At 37.0% G+C, this 19,614-nt stretch overlaps 1 protein-coding gene across 10 annotated transcripts in view; it reads right to left on the reverse strand.

The window, feature by feature from the left end:
- DNAH7 (dynein axonemal heavy chain 7) overlaps positions 1-19,614 on the reverse strand; it is a 393,327-nt gene that overhangs the window by 54,105 nt on the left and 319,608 nt on the right. For all 10 annotated transcript variants that reach the window (XM_054679168.2, XM_054679169.2, XM_054679172.2 and 7 more), the window contains 6 exons: positions 15,582-15,708; positions 14,525-14,719; positions 12,566-12,658; positions 5,118-5,294; positions 2,372-2,533; positions 135-335 (listed from right to left, as the gene is read on the reverse strand). In XM_054679168.2, the coding sequence (XP_054535143.1) occupies positions 135-335; positions 2,372-2,533; positions 5,118-5,294; positions 12,566-12,658; positions 14,525-14,719; positions 15,582-15,708 (955 nt within the window). The remainder of the gene's footprint in view (positions 1-134; positions 336-2,371; positions 2,534-5,117; positions 5,295-12,565; positions 12,659-14,524; positions 14,720-15,581; positions 15,709-19,614) is intronic.

A 19,614-nucleotide genomic window follows, 5' to 3' on the forward strand; every position in this document is an offset into this window, starting at 1 on the left:
ATCCAAACCTACTGCGCTGCGGTGCAGGAGGCCTATTTAATTTTCAGTTTTACTCAGTGCACACATCCATGATCACCAGGGGCCACTTGAAGTGCTTTACAGGGCCGAGGTAACAAGACTTAACCATTACTAACAGGCTTTTTGCAGCTGCCAAAGAACTCCGGATCAGAGATCGGGTCCATGAGGTATGATCGAATGATATTAGCCCGTAAACCTTTTGGTGCTTCATTGGTCATTTTCACTCCATTCTGCAGTACTGACACAGGGAAATTTGGAGATGGGTAACTCGTTAGCCACATTCGGAAATCTGGATGTGTTGACTCCGGGCTTAACTCCTGTAAGAAAATAAATCAGATACAAAAGGGTAAATAAAACCCAAAGAAAATCTCAAAAGCATACATATGAAGGATGAGTTGGAAGGGGGAGGAAGTATTTTTACAAAGTAGAAATGTAACTGCTGCAATTTTCAGCAAAAGCTTTAAAATCTGATGCTGCTCCTAAAACAATAACGCCTTGTTGAGAAGGCCCAAGGTGTTGTCATTCTCCTTGGTAACATTAATTCATACGATTATAAAGTTTACAAAAGTGCTATATAATTTAGAGTTGGTTAAAATAACTAAGACATTCCCAAAACTCTTGTATATGCACTGATGTTGCTGAAATATTTACAGAAATAATTCTCTGCCCCAGAGCTAGATTAAAGACTAATCCATTTTTCTTGCTGTAGCCAGGTTGTGAGAATAAACAAGGCACTCAGATAAGTCAGGGACAGATTTCTCTCTTACAGGACTCTGTGATGGTATATATGATACAATTCAACAGGTCATGAGAACAGTCTCAGTCTGGAGACAGATGAACCATAAGCAGACAGGCACAAACATAAAACCTCTGATAGGCCAGGCATGATGGCTCACGCCTGTAATCCCAGCACTTTGGGAGGCCAAGGCGGGCGGATCACCTGAGCTCAAGAGTTCGAGACCAGCCTGGCCAACATGGTGAAACCCTGTCTCTACTAAAAATACAAAAATTTAGCCGGCCATGGTGGCAGGTGCCTGTAATCCTAGCTACTCGGGAGGCGGAGGCACCAGAATCGCTTGAACCCAGGGGGCGGAGGTTGCAGTGAGCCAAGATCGTGCCACTGCACTCCAGCCCGGGTGACAGATTGAGACTTCATCTCAAAACAACAACAACAACAACAACAAACACCTCTGATATAAGGCATGAAGTATAAGGAAATGTTGTAAGGCAAATGATAAAAAGAATAGTTTTTCAGGCAGAAATTACATCAACTATGATGACCTATACTCTTGAAAAAGTGTGCTGCACCAATAAAAGTGAAAGAAGTTCAAAAGGCTAGAGCATGGAAGTCATGATGAAAGTGGCCTGAGAAGAAACTTGAGAAGTAGGCAAAGGTCAGGTTCTGAAGAGTGCTGTAGGTCATGTTGGGGGTTTGAACTTTGTCTTGCATGCCTTGGGAGGCCATTGAAAAGTGTCAGGCAGTGAAGATATTGCTTGATTGTATCCTATGGGCCTCACTGTTCAAGGTGCTGGAGGGAAAGCAGAGAATACAACAGATAAAGACAAAGTCACTGTCTTCATGATGCTTACATTCTAGTGGGAGACACGGCCAGAACAAACTGGCGCTAAGTGACGTAAAGAAAAAACAAAGCCAGATGGGTGGATGGTGCAAGTTCTATCATCACCATGGTTATTTAGAAGGGAGTTAGGAGTGGGCTAGAGTCATGGGTAATTCCAGAGGATTCATTTTCTCTGTTTGTTGAGATCAAGTGCCAGGCTTTCTGTTTACTCAGTTGAGCTACATGGAGTTTTTTTCCTGGAATTTCTGCCAACCAGAACAGGGAAGTCCCATGACCCACTGCAAGGTGGGTGGGAACAGTGCCCTTTGGGTTTCAGATTTCTCTACTGTGGCAGGGTAACTGGCCAAGTGGGAGAGAAGTAAGTTAAAGAAAAGTGACATTCTGAAGCCTTTGAGTTGAGAGTGGCCACATGAATTTCACCTTGAACAGTCCTCCTTGGTTGCTTTAGGCCATTGTTATAAAAAGTAAGTTGATGTATATCTACCCTGTGGTTTACTCTCCTTCTTCAGCCTGCTCCTCAGGATTGAGGATATTTCCATCTCACTGGATGAGCCCTTGTCCCTGTTAAGAGGGATTTGCCCAGGCCTGGCTATGTGCTCGCCTCTGTTCCTCCAGATCTGGTTTTCAATGTGAGCCTCTCTCTCCTGCAATCCAGCCAAAGCACTAACCTGCAATGCTCCAAATTAGAGGGGAATGGAGCTACCCGAATGTTATGTATACTACTAATTAGATCCAGGGAATGCAATCTAATAAGTATAAACTTGCATTTTTACCTCACAGACTTTCTCAAGGGTTGGCATCCAAGAGGTGGCAAGGTGACAGTTCTGAAGAACAACCCATGTTCCTTCCTTGACAGCTTTTTCTAACATCTTCATAGCAATGGGCCCTTGGCCTTGACCAAGAGATAAAGAGCTAAGTTTTGATCCCCCATATCCCTGTGTACAAGAATAGTAGAGATGTTATGTAAAATCACATTTTAAGAAACATCAATATTGTTATTTTTTTAAATGTTAACATTGATTATATTACAATTTAATTGGGTCACATGTCTCAAAAAGCCAAACACATGCATCCCTAAAAAACTCTCTTTGACAAAGAATCTTATAAACACTTCGATAAAAAGCAAGTCAATTCACGTAGGAAATAGTCATGGCAATAAATGGAAAATTCTGTAGAGTCTTTGGTTGTTGATAGAAGGGATAGAAAGAATAAATTAAATAGACTTTTAACATAAGGAGGAGATGAAAGGCACTGGCAGTCTTGCAGCAACTCCTAAAATCCAAATCTGAAAAGAAAACTAAAAAGAGACAGATGAACTTGTCCTGTTTCCTCCAGATCTTTGAATAACTATATTTTAGTTACTTTGGCTACTGTATAAAAGAGAATTTTAAAAATTGCCACTGATTCCCATGTCAGTTTCTTTAGAGAATTCTGTGGGAATGTTTTCCTATATTCAGTTCTACTGTATTCTAATTCGTCCATGGCTTCTGGGTCTCCTTTCTGGGGTAGTTATCACTAGACTTCCCCTTTAGAAGAGGCCTGGATATGGAAGAGTGGGGTCTCAGCCCCTCCCGAATACCCATGGCTTATTGTCACTAGCTGGTAGAGGCAGCAGAAAACAAAGTAGAGCTGGATCCTGCTGTTTCTGGAAGAAGAGGAGACAGCAAGAGAAGAGAATGCATGAGCAGGACCCACATAGGAGCCAGAGAATAATCATATGTACAGTGTGAGGAGAGATATAAAAGCAACTAGGAGGGGCTCAAAGGGTCGTCAAGCTTGTGTTGACTAGGAGAGGTGAGTCCTTCGTAGAAGTGAACACTTCCACCATTCCCACTCTACTCCTACCCACCATTGCTCTTCCTGGACTTTCAATAGCCACCCCCCCTTACTAAGGGCCTCTTTCTATTCTGCACCACCCAAATAAATTCTTCAGGCTCCAACTAGGATGAACTTTATAAATTATAGGTCAGATCATGTCAGTTTGCTGCTTAAAACCCTACTCCTCCATCTTCCCATCTTACTCAATGTCCTTAATGTGGCCTACAGAGACCCTACATGATCTGGTCCTTCACACGTCTCAGACCTCATCTCCTCCAATCACCACAGCCACATTCCAATGCTTCTTCAACAAATAATAAGTACTATGCTAAGCCATCTATTCTTCTGCATATGAGAATTACACTCATGCAAAAATACACAATTCAAAAATCTGGAGGAAATAGGACAAGTTCACCTATTTATAGTTTTCTTTTCAGCTTTAGGTTTTAGGAGTTGCTGCAAGGCAGCCAGTCCTTTTTATTTCCTCCTTATGTTAAAAGTCTTCTTAAATTTTTTTCTATGTCTTATATCAATTTTTTTTGGCCTAGTAAATTTTTTTTAACCTCTCAGCTACGTGGCCTTTGAGGAGATACTTAACCTGTCCATGCTTTAGTGTTCCTATCTGTATAATAGAGATACCACCATCTACCTTATGGAGTTGTAGAACATGTATGTAACAAGGTCTAGCAAAGTCAACAGTATACATTAAGCACTCAATACAAGTGGTGGTGGTGGCTTTAGAAATATCAGTAGCATTACCACACTGTGTTATTTTAATTGTACCAAATCGAAAAAAATCAACTCAGGAAATGCCCAATCATCTGTTTATTATTATTTTCTTGTTCTAGACCATATGATGTAAGAACATTTGTACTGAATTCATTTGAATTAATTTTTAAAGACAAGGCATGTAAATAGTAGAATTTTTTTTTTTTTTTTTTTTTTTTTTTTTTTTTTTTTTTTTTTTGAGATGGAGTCTCACTCTGTCGCCCAGGCTGGAGTGCTATGGTGCGATCTCGGCTCACTGCAAGCTCAGCCTCCTGGGTTCACGCCATTCTCCTGCCTCAGCCTCCCGAGTAGCTGGGACTACAGGCGTCTGCAACCATGCCCAGCTAATTTTTTTTTGTATTTTTAGTAGAGACGGGGTTTCACCGTGTTGGCCAGGATGGTCTCGATCTCCTGACCTCGTGATCTGCCCGCCTTGGCCTCCCAAAGTGTTGGGATTACAAGTGTGAGCCACCGTGCCCGGCCAGAACATATTTTAATCTAATACAGTGACCACAACGTACAATTGTTCTGGAAAGTCAATGAAGGCCCCCCTTTAGAGAGTGGCAGAGGGGTGGGATCAGAAAAGGTGCACCCCTGTGGCCACTGTCCAGGCTTGAATTCATTAAATCAACCCAAGTTCATACACTGGTGCAAATAATGTCAAAGAGTTTCCTGTCCCCCAACCCCAAATAAAAGTAAATGCCACTTAAATCCCAATTCTAGTTTTAATTAAATTTTAATTTGGATAAGGAGTTCTTTTTTAGTGTCAGTGCTGCCATTTTAGTATCATTTTCTTGGGATTCTGTCAACTTGTGATAACTTTCAAAGGCTGAATGACAAATTTCTACCTTTCCCTCATCCTTAAAATTTCAATTATAAGCAAGTATTGCTTTTTAAAAATAATATCCGATAACTTCATCTATTGTAAGGTACCTGGTCATCAGCAAATTTTAGAAGGGCAGCCATGGGATCTACTCCAGGAGAGAGCACGAAAATCAGTGGTGCACAGCAGTTACTGTCTCCAAATGCCTTGGCTAAATCAAAGGGGGGTGGTTCAATGAATGCACGTCCCAATCTGTTGATTATAAATTCCTGCAACATTGGAATAACCTAGAAAGAGACAAGGATATAGTTGGAAGAATATTCAAAATCTGCCTAAAACCATTAAAAATTTAGATTCAAAGGAGTTTTAAAACAAAATACCCTAGCTCTATTAGTTTAGGTATTCATTAATGGTGGGGAGTCCAAGGCATCAATGTTTATATAAATGCCTTTTAGATAGGAAATATTATAAAATATTTAGATAATAAAAGATTAGTGGTAATTGATACAAACATTCAAAGACTTTTTTTGTCCCCTTGAAATGAATGTTCAAGACATAGTGGCTGAAGAAGGAACCTGAACTCTTAAGTTATAAAACACTAATTATGTTTCAAAAATTCACAACTCAAAAGTAGAAATTTTAGTTTAAGTTGTGCAAAATTTCCCACATCATCCAGAAAGAATTGATGCCACTGTGGAAAAGAAGAAGGAAAGGAAGAGCTCTATTCAAGAGAAACAAGCCACACACCCAGGAAACCAGACAAAACTATGTTGTGTAGAATTTCTGATAGCATTGTCTGAGAATTTTCTGGGAGCCTGTTTGAGAAACAGCAGAACTCTGCAGCTTGGTGTCTCTGCTAATTGGTCCTTTTCAGGCCTTGATTTAGGGGTGGAATTGCATTCAGTATGACTGATGTACAGCCTCGGGTACATCATTCCTGCTTTCTGACAAAGGGTCTACACCAAGCCATTTATAAGGGATCTACTCTCATGACCCTCACACCTCCCATTAGGCCTCTCCTCCCAACACCGCCACATTTGGGATTAAATTTCAAGGTGAGCTTTGGTGGGGACAAACTCAAAGTACACCAATAATTAAACAAATTGTGTTCATCATGTTGTCCATATGTATATTTGTAGCTGCTATTTATTTTCAAAGTGAATATAAATTCCAATCATGGCAAGTGGATGTGTGATAAAAGGTATACATTTATTACTCTAAAGTAGCTACTTTAAAGAAGTTATTTGGTATTTCAATACTCTAACATGATATTGTTAATTAGGCTTGGTTGTCTTTTATGCAAAAAAGAAAATTCAATATATAGCAAAGCAAGGAAGGCCTAAAAATGCTTCTCCCTGAACAGGGGATTAAATGCTATATTAATAACATGTAACGGATCTTTTTCTACTTCACTTTTCAAGGGCACATCTGCAATGCTTCTGATAAAGTCAAGCAGGAGACATTGTCGCCTGGCTCCCATGTTCATGCCTCACTCACATCAAACAAATATTTTGACACCTTCATTAAGTGCGACAGAAATTGAAACAATGTTGTTAATTACTCAGCCTAAAGCTATTCTATTTTCCTGGAAAAAAATCAATTGATACCTATTTTTCCTCATTAAAAAAGCCTCAAAATGAAAGGCAAAAGTAAATCTAGGAACAAAACACAGGAGAAAATAATGTGGGAGAGAAAAATCCACTCATGTTTCATGTTTCAATTTTCTCCTTTGTTTTGTCAAATCTGTACTCCCTTTACTATTATGCTTCTCTTTTCCTATATCCAGTACTTCTGTGCTGACAAAACAAATGGAATGAATTGAAGAATTAGTTGATATAAAGTCAAGACACCCTCTGGGTGTCTGCTTCCCCTTCGACCTTCTGCCATGCTGTGACATTGCACAAAAGCCCTCACCAGAAGCCAAGCAGATGCTGATGCCATGCTTCTTGCACTTTCCAGCCTGTAGAACCATGAGTTTCTAATCTCTCTTCTTTATAAGTGACAAAGCCTTAGGTTGTCTGTTACAGCAACACAGAACAGACTAAGACTATTATCTAATTTCAATTTCTCGTCTATTAACTACCAAAAGTACTTTTTTTCCTGCTCTGAAATATATATATATATATATGCACAAAATTGTCGTAAATATTTGTTGTTCATTTTTTAGTCACAAATTCTTGCAAATGAATGGATTCCCCCTTCACAGAATATTGTGAACACTACCTTACAGTTTAAAATTAAACTCCTAGTAGACAAGGGGCTACAAAAGCATACCAGTTTCAGAAGAGAGCAGCGGTATCTCAAGAGAAGGAGTAATGGAAAGATTTTTTGAAGGCCCCAGCATCACCCCGACTGAATAGCTGCTCAGATACAAGAATGGAATTGTGTGTATATACAACACACTGCACTATGTAGACAATTCCACCAGCCTGCAACTTTTCTCAACTTGAAGCAAACTGCAGGAGCAATGTGCAGGTGCCAAGTATCTTAAAACGATGGTCTACTCTGTAAAACATCGCAAATACTTCCAAACTTCAATTTTATAGTCTATGAAACATTTATTTATACAAGATCTGTAAGTAAAAATAATTGACATGTCACAATGCCTTCTGTCAGTCCTAGTGCATGTGTGACTGAGAGACTGAGTGTGTTAGGGTGGGGAGCTGAGAGCCAATGGAGGAATATGTGTGTTAGGGATCAGATTTTTTTTAATCCCTCCCAATATTTCTCTAGATTCATTCAAATATGGAAAATGTATAGGTGAGCAACAACACATTTATAAATGCCTGATAGCATGGACCTACCTATGAGGATGACATATATACTGTTTGCACAAAATAAACATCCATTGAATGACTAAATTGATAAAAAGCTCAGGATGCCTATTTTTGTGAAAGTGGGGTTCTAATTACAAAAATATTAAAAATCACAGAATAATTAATTCATCTATACATAATTAATTCACCTACACATAAAGTTTCATTTATAGATGTTATTTTATGTTTCAGGTTTTGTTTTTTGTTCTTATTTAAAATCTGTATAAATTTCAGCCAGGCATGGTGGCTCACACCTGTGATCCCAGCACTTTGGGAGGCTGAGGTGGGTGGATCACCTGAGGGCAGGAGTTCAAGACCAGCCTGGCCAACATGGTGAAACCCTGTCTCTACTAAAAATAAGGGTATGGTGGCGTGTGCCTATAATTCCAGCTACTCGAGAAGCTGAGGCACAAGAATCACTTGAACCCGGGAGGTGGAGGTTGCAATGAGTCGAGATTATGCCACTGCACTCCAGCCTAGGCAACGAGAACGAAACTCCATCTCAAAAAAAATTTTTTTAAGATTAGCTGGGCATGGTGGTGCATGTCTGTAATCTCAGCTACTCAGGAGGCCAAGACATGAGAATCACTCAAACCCAGGAGGTGGAGGTTGCACTGAGAGGAGATGGTGCCACTGCATTCCAGCCTGGGTGACAAAGAGACTCTGTCTCAAAACAAAAAAAACAAAATCAAAAAGGAAAAACAAAAACAAAACAAAAACTTTGTATAAATTTATAGGGTGCGAGTGCAATTTTTTACATGTATAGATTGTGTTGTGGTAAGGTCAGGGCTTTTAGGGTATCCGTTACCCAGATAATGTACATTGTACCCCTTAAGTAATCTCTGGTCATCCACCCTGCCACACCGTTCACCCTTCTGAGTCTCCTCTGTTTGTCATTCTACACTCTATATCCAGATATACACATTATTTAGCTCTCACTTATAAGTGAGAACATTCAGTATTCGTCTTTCTGTGTCTGACTTATTTCACATATGATAAATGTTTCAGATATTTTGAATGGTCACAGATGTCAAACTTATTGTCAGAAGATGAAAAATATCCTAATTATCTGTCCCAGGACTTGGCCTTACCCTTTTCTTTATTATTATTTTCCTATAGCTGGTCTTTTCTCAATAGATTTTTAAAAAATTAACAAAAAAAACCCCACTTTTTCCGTAATCTCTTTCTTCCCACGGCTAACTTCATGAAATTATAGTTTTGCAAACAAAATGAAAAGAACATGGGTTTTAAGTGCATGGTTTTACTTGAAGCAAGTTTGAATTATAAATGGCCTCACTTCTGTGAGTGGTTCAAACTGGTGTCACTTTGCACAGGCAAATGGGTCTGGCAGAGTGTGATTCTTCTTTCTGTCTGCTAGCACTGGAGGATCAAGTTAGGGGTGCTCACCTGAGAGTGATCAGAGACTAACTGCAGTGTTTCACTCTTAATGTTGAAGCTGAACAAAACTTAACTTGCTCCCAAGACTGAATTGTAACTCCTGAGGTAAATGAACCTGTGTTAGCTATTCAGTTTGCAAGGCAACAGAATTGGGTTTGCCTCTTCAATCTGATTATGCCAGCGTTAGGTTTGTAAAATGAAATCTGTCAGTAACAAAACTTACAGACTAATTTAGGCAACCATTCTCCCACAGGCAGGGAAGAAGTCTGCGGTCTTCTATGTATGTTTTGCTATTTATTGCAAGTTCCTACTGGATTTATCTGAGGCCAGAGAAACATATTAACTTATATTTGACAAGTTTCTTATTGAAAGCTGATTAATTTGCTGTTTGTTTACCATTTAGAAGGTTAGAACTGTGGCCAGAAGCTCTTCATTTTGTAAATGGACTCAAAACATTCCACACCTCAGTATTTATCCATTTGATATGTTTCTTTTGTCAATAAAACACTATAAACTATTAAATTCTAAAGGAAAGTGCAAGCCCATATCATTTTTTCTACTGGTGATTTAGTGAGACTCTTACATTTTTTCAAACTGGAGCGTTAGAGGGCCTATTTGTGGCTTCTTACCACTGAGTGGGGCTGGTTTTGAGGGGAGAGGGGGGGAAGGAGACCCCCCCAAATTGTGCTCATGGAGCATACAGTAAACTAGAGAGCAATTAATTGCTGATTTTCCTGGATATCTGTGGCTATACAGATTATCTCTTAGAGGTGAAAAAGAAATAAACTCTTATAGAGTACTAGCTCAGATATTAGCCCCATTCAGCAATGTTCTTCTCCCTGGTATTCTACTACCATTCTTCTTTGGAAAATCATTCTTGTAAAAGCATAATAGCCATGTATTATTTTATCATATATAGATTCCAAAATCATTATTTCACCAATAGAAATTGGAGCACCTGGTAACAGTAAAATTAAAGGGTTTGAAGCTACTGGATAATATAACGGCATACTAACAATTATTTTTTTATTAAGGACATGAGTGTGGAGGTGTCGCTAATGGTACCTAGTTAATTGTATCACCAGGATAGACTGAGTTTAGCTGTGTTGGCAAACAGTTTCCAAACTGCAGTGGCTTAACACATGAAAACTTACTTCTTGTTCCTGCAAAGTCATCTGAGTCTTAAGGCAACTGTCTCCATGCATTGGCTCAGCAGTCAAGCCTGCTTATAGTGCTTAAATAGCAGCAATATGTGATTCCACTATTTTGATGGCAGGGAGAGCACCTCAGAGAATCTGACCCTGGCAGTTAAATGCTTCTGCTCTAACACTTCTGCTCACATTTTATTGGTCAAAGTAAGATGTATGGCCACAATCCTCCCACTTCAAGTGTGCACAGGAGAGAAGAACCAGAAATACTGATGAGTAGTATTGTCCACATATCTATGCATCTATCCAAGTAAAATGGGGAAACTGTAGAGGAGATTTTAAAATATATATGAAGATGATACAAGACAGAGGGCTAAATTACTAGGCAAAGTAGCTGAAAGAAGTATAAAACCATAAATTTAACCTCCAATGATTTAAAAACAAACAAAAAACATACAAACCAACCTGTCCCCCACCAAAAAAACCCCTCAGCTTGACTATGTAACTTCCCACCTCCCTCGAATATACTTTAAAAAGAGAGTGAACGTAGAAAGAGATATTTCATCTTATTGATAGCTCCATGTATTTTCAGATTAAAGTGTCAAATTTTAAAAAACATTGAACTGGGGGAAAATATTTGCAGACAAAACTGCTGCAATTAGGAAATGGCTCATTAATCACTTTTAATTAAACTTAATATAAAACACGAACTTTTTTTTTTTAATATTGAGGGAGGAAGGTCAGTGGTACATCCAGAGCCATTATAGTATAACAGTTTTTATCTAGCTTAGAAAACAAAGTGAAAAACTGAAAATTTTAATAAAATGTTTTAGAGGAGGAAGCCACATTAAACAACACTGTGAAGCATCTCATATTCTCCCATCTTTAACATATGAAGTGAAAACTTGTGAGGCTTAACACTAGCATTTTCATGGAGATTACGTTTTTTAAAAGGGCTACCAAGGGGTAGGATGTCTCACCAGGGTCATAAAGAATGCTGAACTACTGTAGTTACTTCCAGCATAAGAGAGTGGGGTAGCAGAGTGACTTTCGTGGACCCAAGGTACTTCATAGGCCCCTTTCTCCGTTAAAAAAAAATTAAAAATTATATTTTACCATTGTTGGTATAAAGACAAATATACACACGCTGGATTATATTCTTCTGATTTTAAAAGAAACTACAACATTTTCATAGACCCCTAGAAGTATTCTGGTTCCCAAGCACTGTGCCTCCTGTGCCTAATGGATACTTGGGCCTTGGCTAAGAACAGACTGCCACATCATGCAAGAATTACATGTGTTCAGTGAACAGAGTAGGGCTCATAGAGGGAAAAATGCCCCTAACCCATATTATCACTGATGTGTATTTTTAAAAAATTAATACATTACTTTGACAATCTAAATTCTGCTTTATTTTTTTTTCTTTTGGTTAGGATGGAGATATTGTCTCCTATTCCTTAACAGATGAAACTGAATATAAGTTTTGAAATATTTATGTCAAACTTTGAGTGGTAATAATGGACAACTAGGATATTTTCTCAATTTTTTCCAACATAGCTAATGTCTATTTTTTTTAGAGTACATTGATATCTTTGTGGATATCGGTCAATATTCATAGGTGAATTTTTTTATCTAATACAAATGAAGATGTTAATGAATACTGACATTTGCTAATATAACAGGTCTGCTGATTCACTGGTTATATAATTTATTATTTAAAGAAGTTAAAAGTAACAATATTGACATTTTCCTTTGTTGTCAATAATGACGAATATCTTAAATTCAAATTCCAACAAAAAACTATATATAAGGATAGCACTTGAGAAGTCCACAGATTCTAGTCTATCAGCTTGATGTTGACATCACTGACTAATTTCACCAAAGTATTAACAGTAAAGATAAGACTACAAATATGTAAAGGGAGTAGATTGTGAGTACTGAAAACCATAAATTAAAAACAAATAATCACAAAATACATAAAATTATACAATATAATCCAACTAGTTACTGATTTAGGATGGTTTTAGAAAAATATACAAACTTTTTGAAAAAAATGTCTGCATTAGAAAGAAGTGGGATTATTTCCTGCAGGCTCCTCTACCTCCCCCATGATTACGTAAGGAAACGCACATTTGGATGGACTGAGTAGGCATAAGGCTTTGGAATCATTGAGCTGTTTTCAAAGCCCACATTTACCTTGTCTGGCCTCAAGCAACGAATAATAAGCATCCTTTGAAACTCATTTGCTTTATCTTCCCATTCTTCAGGGAAAACCTCATGGTGTGGTTCCTAAAATTACAGTGTAAATAATTCAGTTATTTTGGGGATTGATTATAAAGAGAACAGTATTTTCACTTATAAACCAACTTTTAGAATATATAAATGAAATCAAGAATGCTTGTCTAAATTTTACTATTTAGTGTAAAGTTGGGACATTATAAAATAAATAATAATAGGAAAAGTTAATATTCTTTAAAAGAGTCAAAACAAGGACATGAACTAATCAGGTTAATGTCGACATGAACACTAATAAACAGACAAAATGATCCCTATTATGAAAAAAGTAAATGTGCATATGCTACTATTTTCCCTTTATTCCTCCAAACACAGGCATTCTTTTTTTTTTTTTTTTTTTTTTCTTTTTTTAAGATGGAGTTTTGCTCTGTCGCCCAGGCTGGAGTACAGTGGTGTGATCTTGGCTCACTGCAACCTCTGCCTCCTGGGTTCAAGCAATTCTCCTGCCTCGGCCTCCTGGGTAACTGGGATTACAGTGGTGCACCACCATACCCAGCTAACTTTTTGTATTTTTAGTAGAGATGGGGTTTCACCATGTTGGCCAGGCTAGTCTTGAACTCCTGACCTCAAGTGATCCACCTGTCTTGGCCTCCCAAAGTGCTGGGATTACAGGTATGAGCCACTGCTCCCAGCTGGAACAAAGACATTTTTAAAAACCTACCCACTTACCTCATCATCTATTTATAAAAATAAATAAATATTTCAAAACAAGTAAAAAGGGTATTGTACTGAAATTTATTGTATTATTTCTTGTTTTTTAAAAATACTGTTTTATAAAGGAAGACTTGAGAATGTGTGTAATGAAGAAGCCAATTGAGAGCTGTTAAAAAATCACAAGAAGAGAGCCATCAGGGTACCAGAAGGGGTAAACCTTGGTGGGGAAAAAAGGAAACATGTGTACCTGTGAAACTTTAGGAAAAGCTATGTGGTATCTCAAATTAGAAATCTTCATGCTTCAGCATAGTAATAAAATTTTAATTTTAAATTAGTTGAGGTACTCACAACACATACTTGTCTCTAGAAAACATTTTTATTACTAACAAGGAGAAATCCAAAAGAGATCACTTCCAAATATTTGAATTCGTGTGAAGACATAATCTCATTCTCACATATAATACAACAATATAGGTTGTATAGGTAACAAAATAAAGTATAGGTTAACCAAACAAAACATACTCTCTGCACATCTAGCTTTCTTTCCTCCAACCTCTCCCTAGGAGAGCTCTTGCATATTAAACTCACAGAAAGCAGGAAGTCAAGAGAGTAGAAACAAAGGAATAGAAAAAATTAACTGGGAATTGGAAAAATATTAGCCCTTGTGTTAAAGAAAAATTGAGAGAAAGCAACAATTGCTATATATCCCAGATGGGAAACTGTGAATATTATGTCTGTGTCAAGTATAATACTCCCCGGTTAGTAAAACAAGGTCTCGTGAAAGTTGTTTTAGAACTACTGTACAAGCTTTTTCCTTTTCTCAAATGACACACACACAAAATTTTATCAGCTTGTATCTTGCATTCAGAAAATCTAAACAACAGCTGTTCCATAAACTTTAACTCATCTGCTATTAGGATTGCCAAAATCTACATTGATAATGAACAAACATCTGGCATGGAAATTCAACAAGTATATTTTCAAGAACCACACAGCATTCTTGCATCTTAATACATTTCAAGGAGTTTGAATGGAAGTTCAAACAGAACCACTGACTTAGAAGGGGGGATACCATAAATCAAAATTTGCATTCTAACATGTGACCAGTTGTTTAAAGCTTATTTAAATCTTGCTTTTATGAAAAGATATTTAACATTCTTTTCTCCATTTAAAAACATTGGAATAAGTGAGAGGGTTAAAACATACCAAACTATCATATACTTTCTTCCATCCATCCTTTAAGCGCATAAACTCTCTACGAATGGTTTTGAAGGCAGGCAAATCATCTAATCGACATATTTCATCCCAGGATTTCTGAGGAAGCCATGTACAAGGGTTGGCATAAGGATTATCCAGTCCAATGCCACCAGTTAGCAGAAATCTCCACTCAGCTTTATTAATCTTTGGAAAACAAGGCAGCATGAAGAGTCAGAAATGAGTTCATCATAAACTAGTAAGCTTACAACCATTATAAAAGAGTTGAGTGTTGACTTCCAAGTTTCAGATGTGGTCTCTATGAAATTCTATAGCTAGTGTTATAGCTCAATATTTATTCATAGGAAACCAGTATACTCATGATAACCAGTTTTCAAAATAGTTCCATTTCAAATAGTTACTTTTTGACAATTTTCCTCCAGAATTACTTGTCTAAATGTGAAAATCTGAATAAGTTCTATTCGAATACATGTTTTCCAAAATGACTGCCTAGAGTCCTATTGGCTCTAGAAATTGTAGAAAGGCAGAAACCCATCAATGTGCCATGTTTTTGACTATTTTCCATAAAGTATAATGAGTTACTGATACACAACTTTTGCAAGAAATGCAATACAGTATTTATTTCTTCAGAATTCAACCAATACATCACCATATAATATCCATAAATCTTAAACACGTAAGTGTATAAAATAGTGACTTTACACAGATTTCAGTAATTTGCACAAGTCTTTAAAAACATTTACACTACTACCTGGTGTAAACGTATCAATATTAAGTAAATTCATATGCATAGCTGTATGAAAATCTAATCAATTTATTTTAAAATAAAACATACAAAAATTTAATAGTAACATAATGAAATCTGTGCTTAATTTATATCTCACTTCTGTGAAATTTATCCTCCTGATAACATCTTGCCTTAACTATAACAAACAGTATTATTGCTTAACTATTTACAATCTTTTTATATATATTCCCATACAAATTAATAAATTAATGAATCAGCGTTATTAAGGGTTTTTTTCTTACAAATGAAAACAGTACTGACCGCCCGCTCATGCAGCAGTAGATTTACAGTTAGACAAAAGGAAAAGAGCAGCTTATCCTTTTCAAAGAGTGACCGGCAGACATTAACATACAGTGAATAAGTAAAGTGATCCTTGAGAATCTGAAGCCTAAGGGTCAACAGAAAATAAAGGAAATAAATAAAAATATACTTTAAAGATAATGCTCTTAAGAAACTTACATGTATGGTCTTCTGATAAACTTTCTGGTCAATTACCCCCCAATCAATCAAGAATCCTCATTAATTGGGTGTACCAATTTGAGAGCTACACAATGTAGAAACACTTCAGTCCAATTGCATTTTACTGTGGACTGAGTTTTTTTTTTAAAACTTAATCTTCCTCTTCGAAAAAAGTTAGTGGATGGTATATTAATCTGTTAGATTAAAAAGTTTACAGACTGTTTTTATCCACAAAGCATTTCTGGGGGTAAAATTTGACCTCTTTATAACAAATAATTTCAAATGTTTTATATTGTATATTAAATGAATAGTCTAAAATTAGTAGCTTCTTTATTAAATTTAGTATTGTGCTACTCATTATAAATTCATAAAAGCTGAAGAAATCACAAAACTTGGCAAACTCCATTTTTATTTGCTAGAGGCAAAACATGAAAATAGGAATAATCACAATATTTCCTTTTTATTATTTATCTATTTATTTATTTGAGACAGGGTCTCACTCTGTCACCCAGGTTGGAGTGAGTGCAGTGATGCAATCTTGGCTCACTGCAACCTCCACCTCCCTGGCTCAAGCCATCCTCCTGCCTCAGCCTCCCAAGTAGCTGGGACTACGGGTGTGCACCACCATGCCTGGCTAATTTTGGCAATGTCCTAACTGATATTCTAAGCTGTCAATCATCCTAGCTTTTTTTTTTTCCCACTTTTCCTTACGTGCCTATTTTCTTAACTATTTTATCCCCTGCAGCATTCCCATAAAGAGAATTACAACAAATTGATGTATCTTATTTTTAATTGGGAACTTCAAAAAAAAGGTTTTTGTAGAGAAAGCCTTGGCAATAGTTGCTAAAATACAGTTGAATTCTTAGAAGACTTAAAATAAACATACTATTTCTGTCCCCATTATTATGCTAATAGGTTGTCTTTTCATGCATGGCATTGAATTTGTCTCACTTGTAGCAGTACCATACAATTAATACAGGGTGACTCACATTTGGTCTTTTCAGAGTAAAACAAAATTTTCTGCACTTTAAAACAAGTCTCTTCTTGTAGACAGAAAGATTGAAGGGAAATTATAAAGGTTAATCATATTATAAGTTCAGGTTCAATCACTAGTAAAAATGGACATATAATATGATATTTTAATAACCTTTTAAGGTGAAAAAGAAGATTAAAATTATCATTCTCAATGCTGGTGAGTGATACAGTGATATAGGATCATTCATATTCCTCTGATGGAGTTGTGTGTTTGAATAATCTTCCAGGAAAGGAATTTATATCAGGAATCTGCAAGAAGTGAACACCTTTGTCCTAATTTTGGGATTTCAGCCTAAGAAAATAATCAAAGATGCAGACACTTATATTTACTGCAGCATTACTTACAATACAAAAGCTGGAGACCACTTAGAAGTGTTTTTATTTGTTTGTTTGTTTGACAGGGTCTCTGTCATCAAAGCTGGATTGCAGTGGTATGATCATAACTCATTGTAACCTAGAACTCCCGGGCTCAAGCAGTCCTCCCACTTCAGCCTCCCAGGTAGCTGGGACTACAAGTGCATGTCATCACGCCAGGCTAATTTTTGCATTTTTTGTAGAGACAGGGTTTTGCCATGTCACCCAGGCTGGTATCGAACCCTTGGGCTCAAGCAATCTGCCCGCCTCAGCCTCCCCGAGTGCTGGGATTACAGGTGTAAGCCACCCCACCCAGCCAAAAGTCTTATAATACAAAAATTATGGTACATTCATACAATGGTATGTATATTGTGCAACTCCTAAAACTTATGTTTCAGAAGAATACTTAATAACATGAGAGAATGGTCTTGATAGAAGTGAAAGAAAAAAAAAACTGTGTGCGTAATTATCAAATTGCCTTTGCAAAATTATGAGAGTAAGAGAAATCTGAAATAGCTGACTCCATCTTGCTTCTGGCCTCATAGGCTGGCTGTCTTGGTTCATTCCTGGGCATGGGCGAAGCTAACTTTGGAAGAAATTTAGTTTACTAGCCATGATTCCAGAGGTGGTAAGATTTGCAACTTCCCCAATCACTCCTGTAAATAACATCACTATTGTAGAACCTAAGATTGACCTTTTGGGCTGTCTTTTCAGGCTTTTGCATTTCTGACTATTGGATGGCCTCACCTAGACCAGCAACTCCTCTGGCAGTCCCTACCCAGAAGCAGACTCAGGGAAGACTGTTTTCCTTGCTGAGTTCCTATGATTGTGTTTCCAATCGATCAGCATGCCCTCCTCCCTAACGCCCTGCCCATCAAACTATCCTTGAAAAGCCCTAGCCTCCGAATTTTCAGGAGATTAATTTGAGTAATGACTCCATCTTCAGCATGGTGTGGCTGGCCTCACATCAGTTAAACTCTTTCTTTATCACAATGTCATGGTCTCAGTGGGTTGATTTTCTATGTGCGGCAGACAGGAAGAACCCATTGGGTGGTTACAATTACATATACATGCATATTTGTACAGCAACAGATTATTTCCAGGATATTTAACAAAACCATATCCTAGTTAGATTTGGTTTCTATATTTATGTTATTTTTGTTTTATTTTGCTTGCTACATAAAGTTATTTATTCTGTTACATAAATTCTAATGCATTAAAATCTTATAAATAACAGATGATCCAAGTTATGGCAATTGCACAGTATATACCATACGAGTCATAACATAATACATTCTTGGTACCATACAATAATCACTACCAGAAGACAAACAAGAATGAAATACATTTATATCCCTAAATAAAAAGAAATGAGAAATAATTTTAGACCAATATTAAGATTCTAAAACAATCAGCTTGGCTAGTGTTAATAGTCACATGTTTTCTATGCTTTTGGTAGAACTATCGTCCAATAACTGCCTGAAGTCTACCAGTTATTTGATGTCTATCAATGATTGGCAGAAAAACAAATCATTTCTGTGAGAACTCATTCTCTTTTTAATTTCTGATTTGGGAGCTAGCTTCTTAATTGGAAACTCTTAGTTTACTTTAACAACAAAAAAAAGATTAAATAGGACTGATCAAAGTTTCTCTCTTGGTATAATGCTTTGGAAAACTATTGGCAGTATTTACTAAAAGGGAATATAACCATGCCCTGTGGTCATCAATTTCATTCCTGGATATACACCCACCAAAGACAGATACATATCGGCACCAAAAGCCATGTACAGGAATGTTCAAGGAAGCAAAATTTCGTAATAACCCCAAGTTGGAAGCTACCCAAATATCCTCAACAGTACAATGGATAAATGATTTGTGTTACAGTATTAGGACAAGTAAAAATTGAAAATAAGAGACTCAATTCTTTATGTTGAAAATAAGGAGAGAGATTTTCCTTCCCTCCTTTTTTTCTTAATTTAGAAAACCTAAAATTATAGGTACTTTCTCCCCTCGTTGAATATAAACCCTTTTGAAAACTAGTCAGACCTTTGTCAGTTTTATGACCCAGTAATGTCTTTCTCAAAGACCCAGAAGCCATTTCTTTGAAATCTAAACATCAAGGGAGATAGCCCACTTGTCTCCAAAGTGCTGCAGAAGGGTAGGAGCCTAACTTCAGTTAAGCTTATTTCAAGTTGCAAAACTACCTCCTGTCATACAGATACGAAAAGTTTGGTTTTCCTCTGGATAAAGCCAATTTGCTAACACAGATGGTCACTTCAATTGCCAAGTAAAGTTAGGATGAACTAAGTGTGATGTAATGGGTTTATCTGCTTCGATAATTAAGGGGGTGAGATTCCTCTCTGTCTTTGCAATCTCTTTGTGATTGTCTCTGATTATGTGTCATGTTCCGTTTAATGTTTATTCAACAATAAAACTATTTTCTTTC

Source organism: Pan troglodytes, chromosome 13 (assembly GCF_028858775.2).
Source record: "Pan troglodytes isolate AG18354 chromosome 13, NHGRI_mPanTro3-v2.0_pri, whole genome shotgun sequence".
Lineage (NCBI taxonomy): Eukaryota > Metazoa > Chordata > Mammalia > Primates > Hominidae > Pan > Pan troglodytes.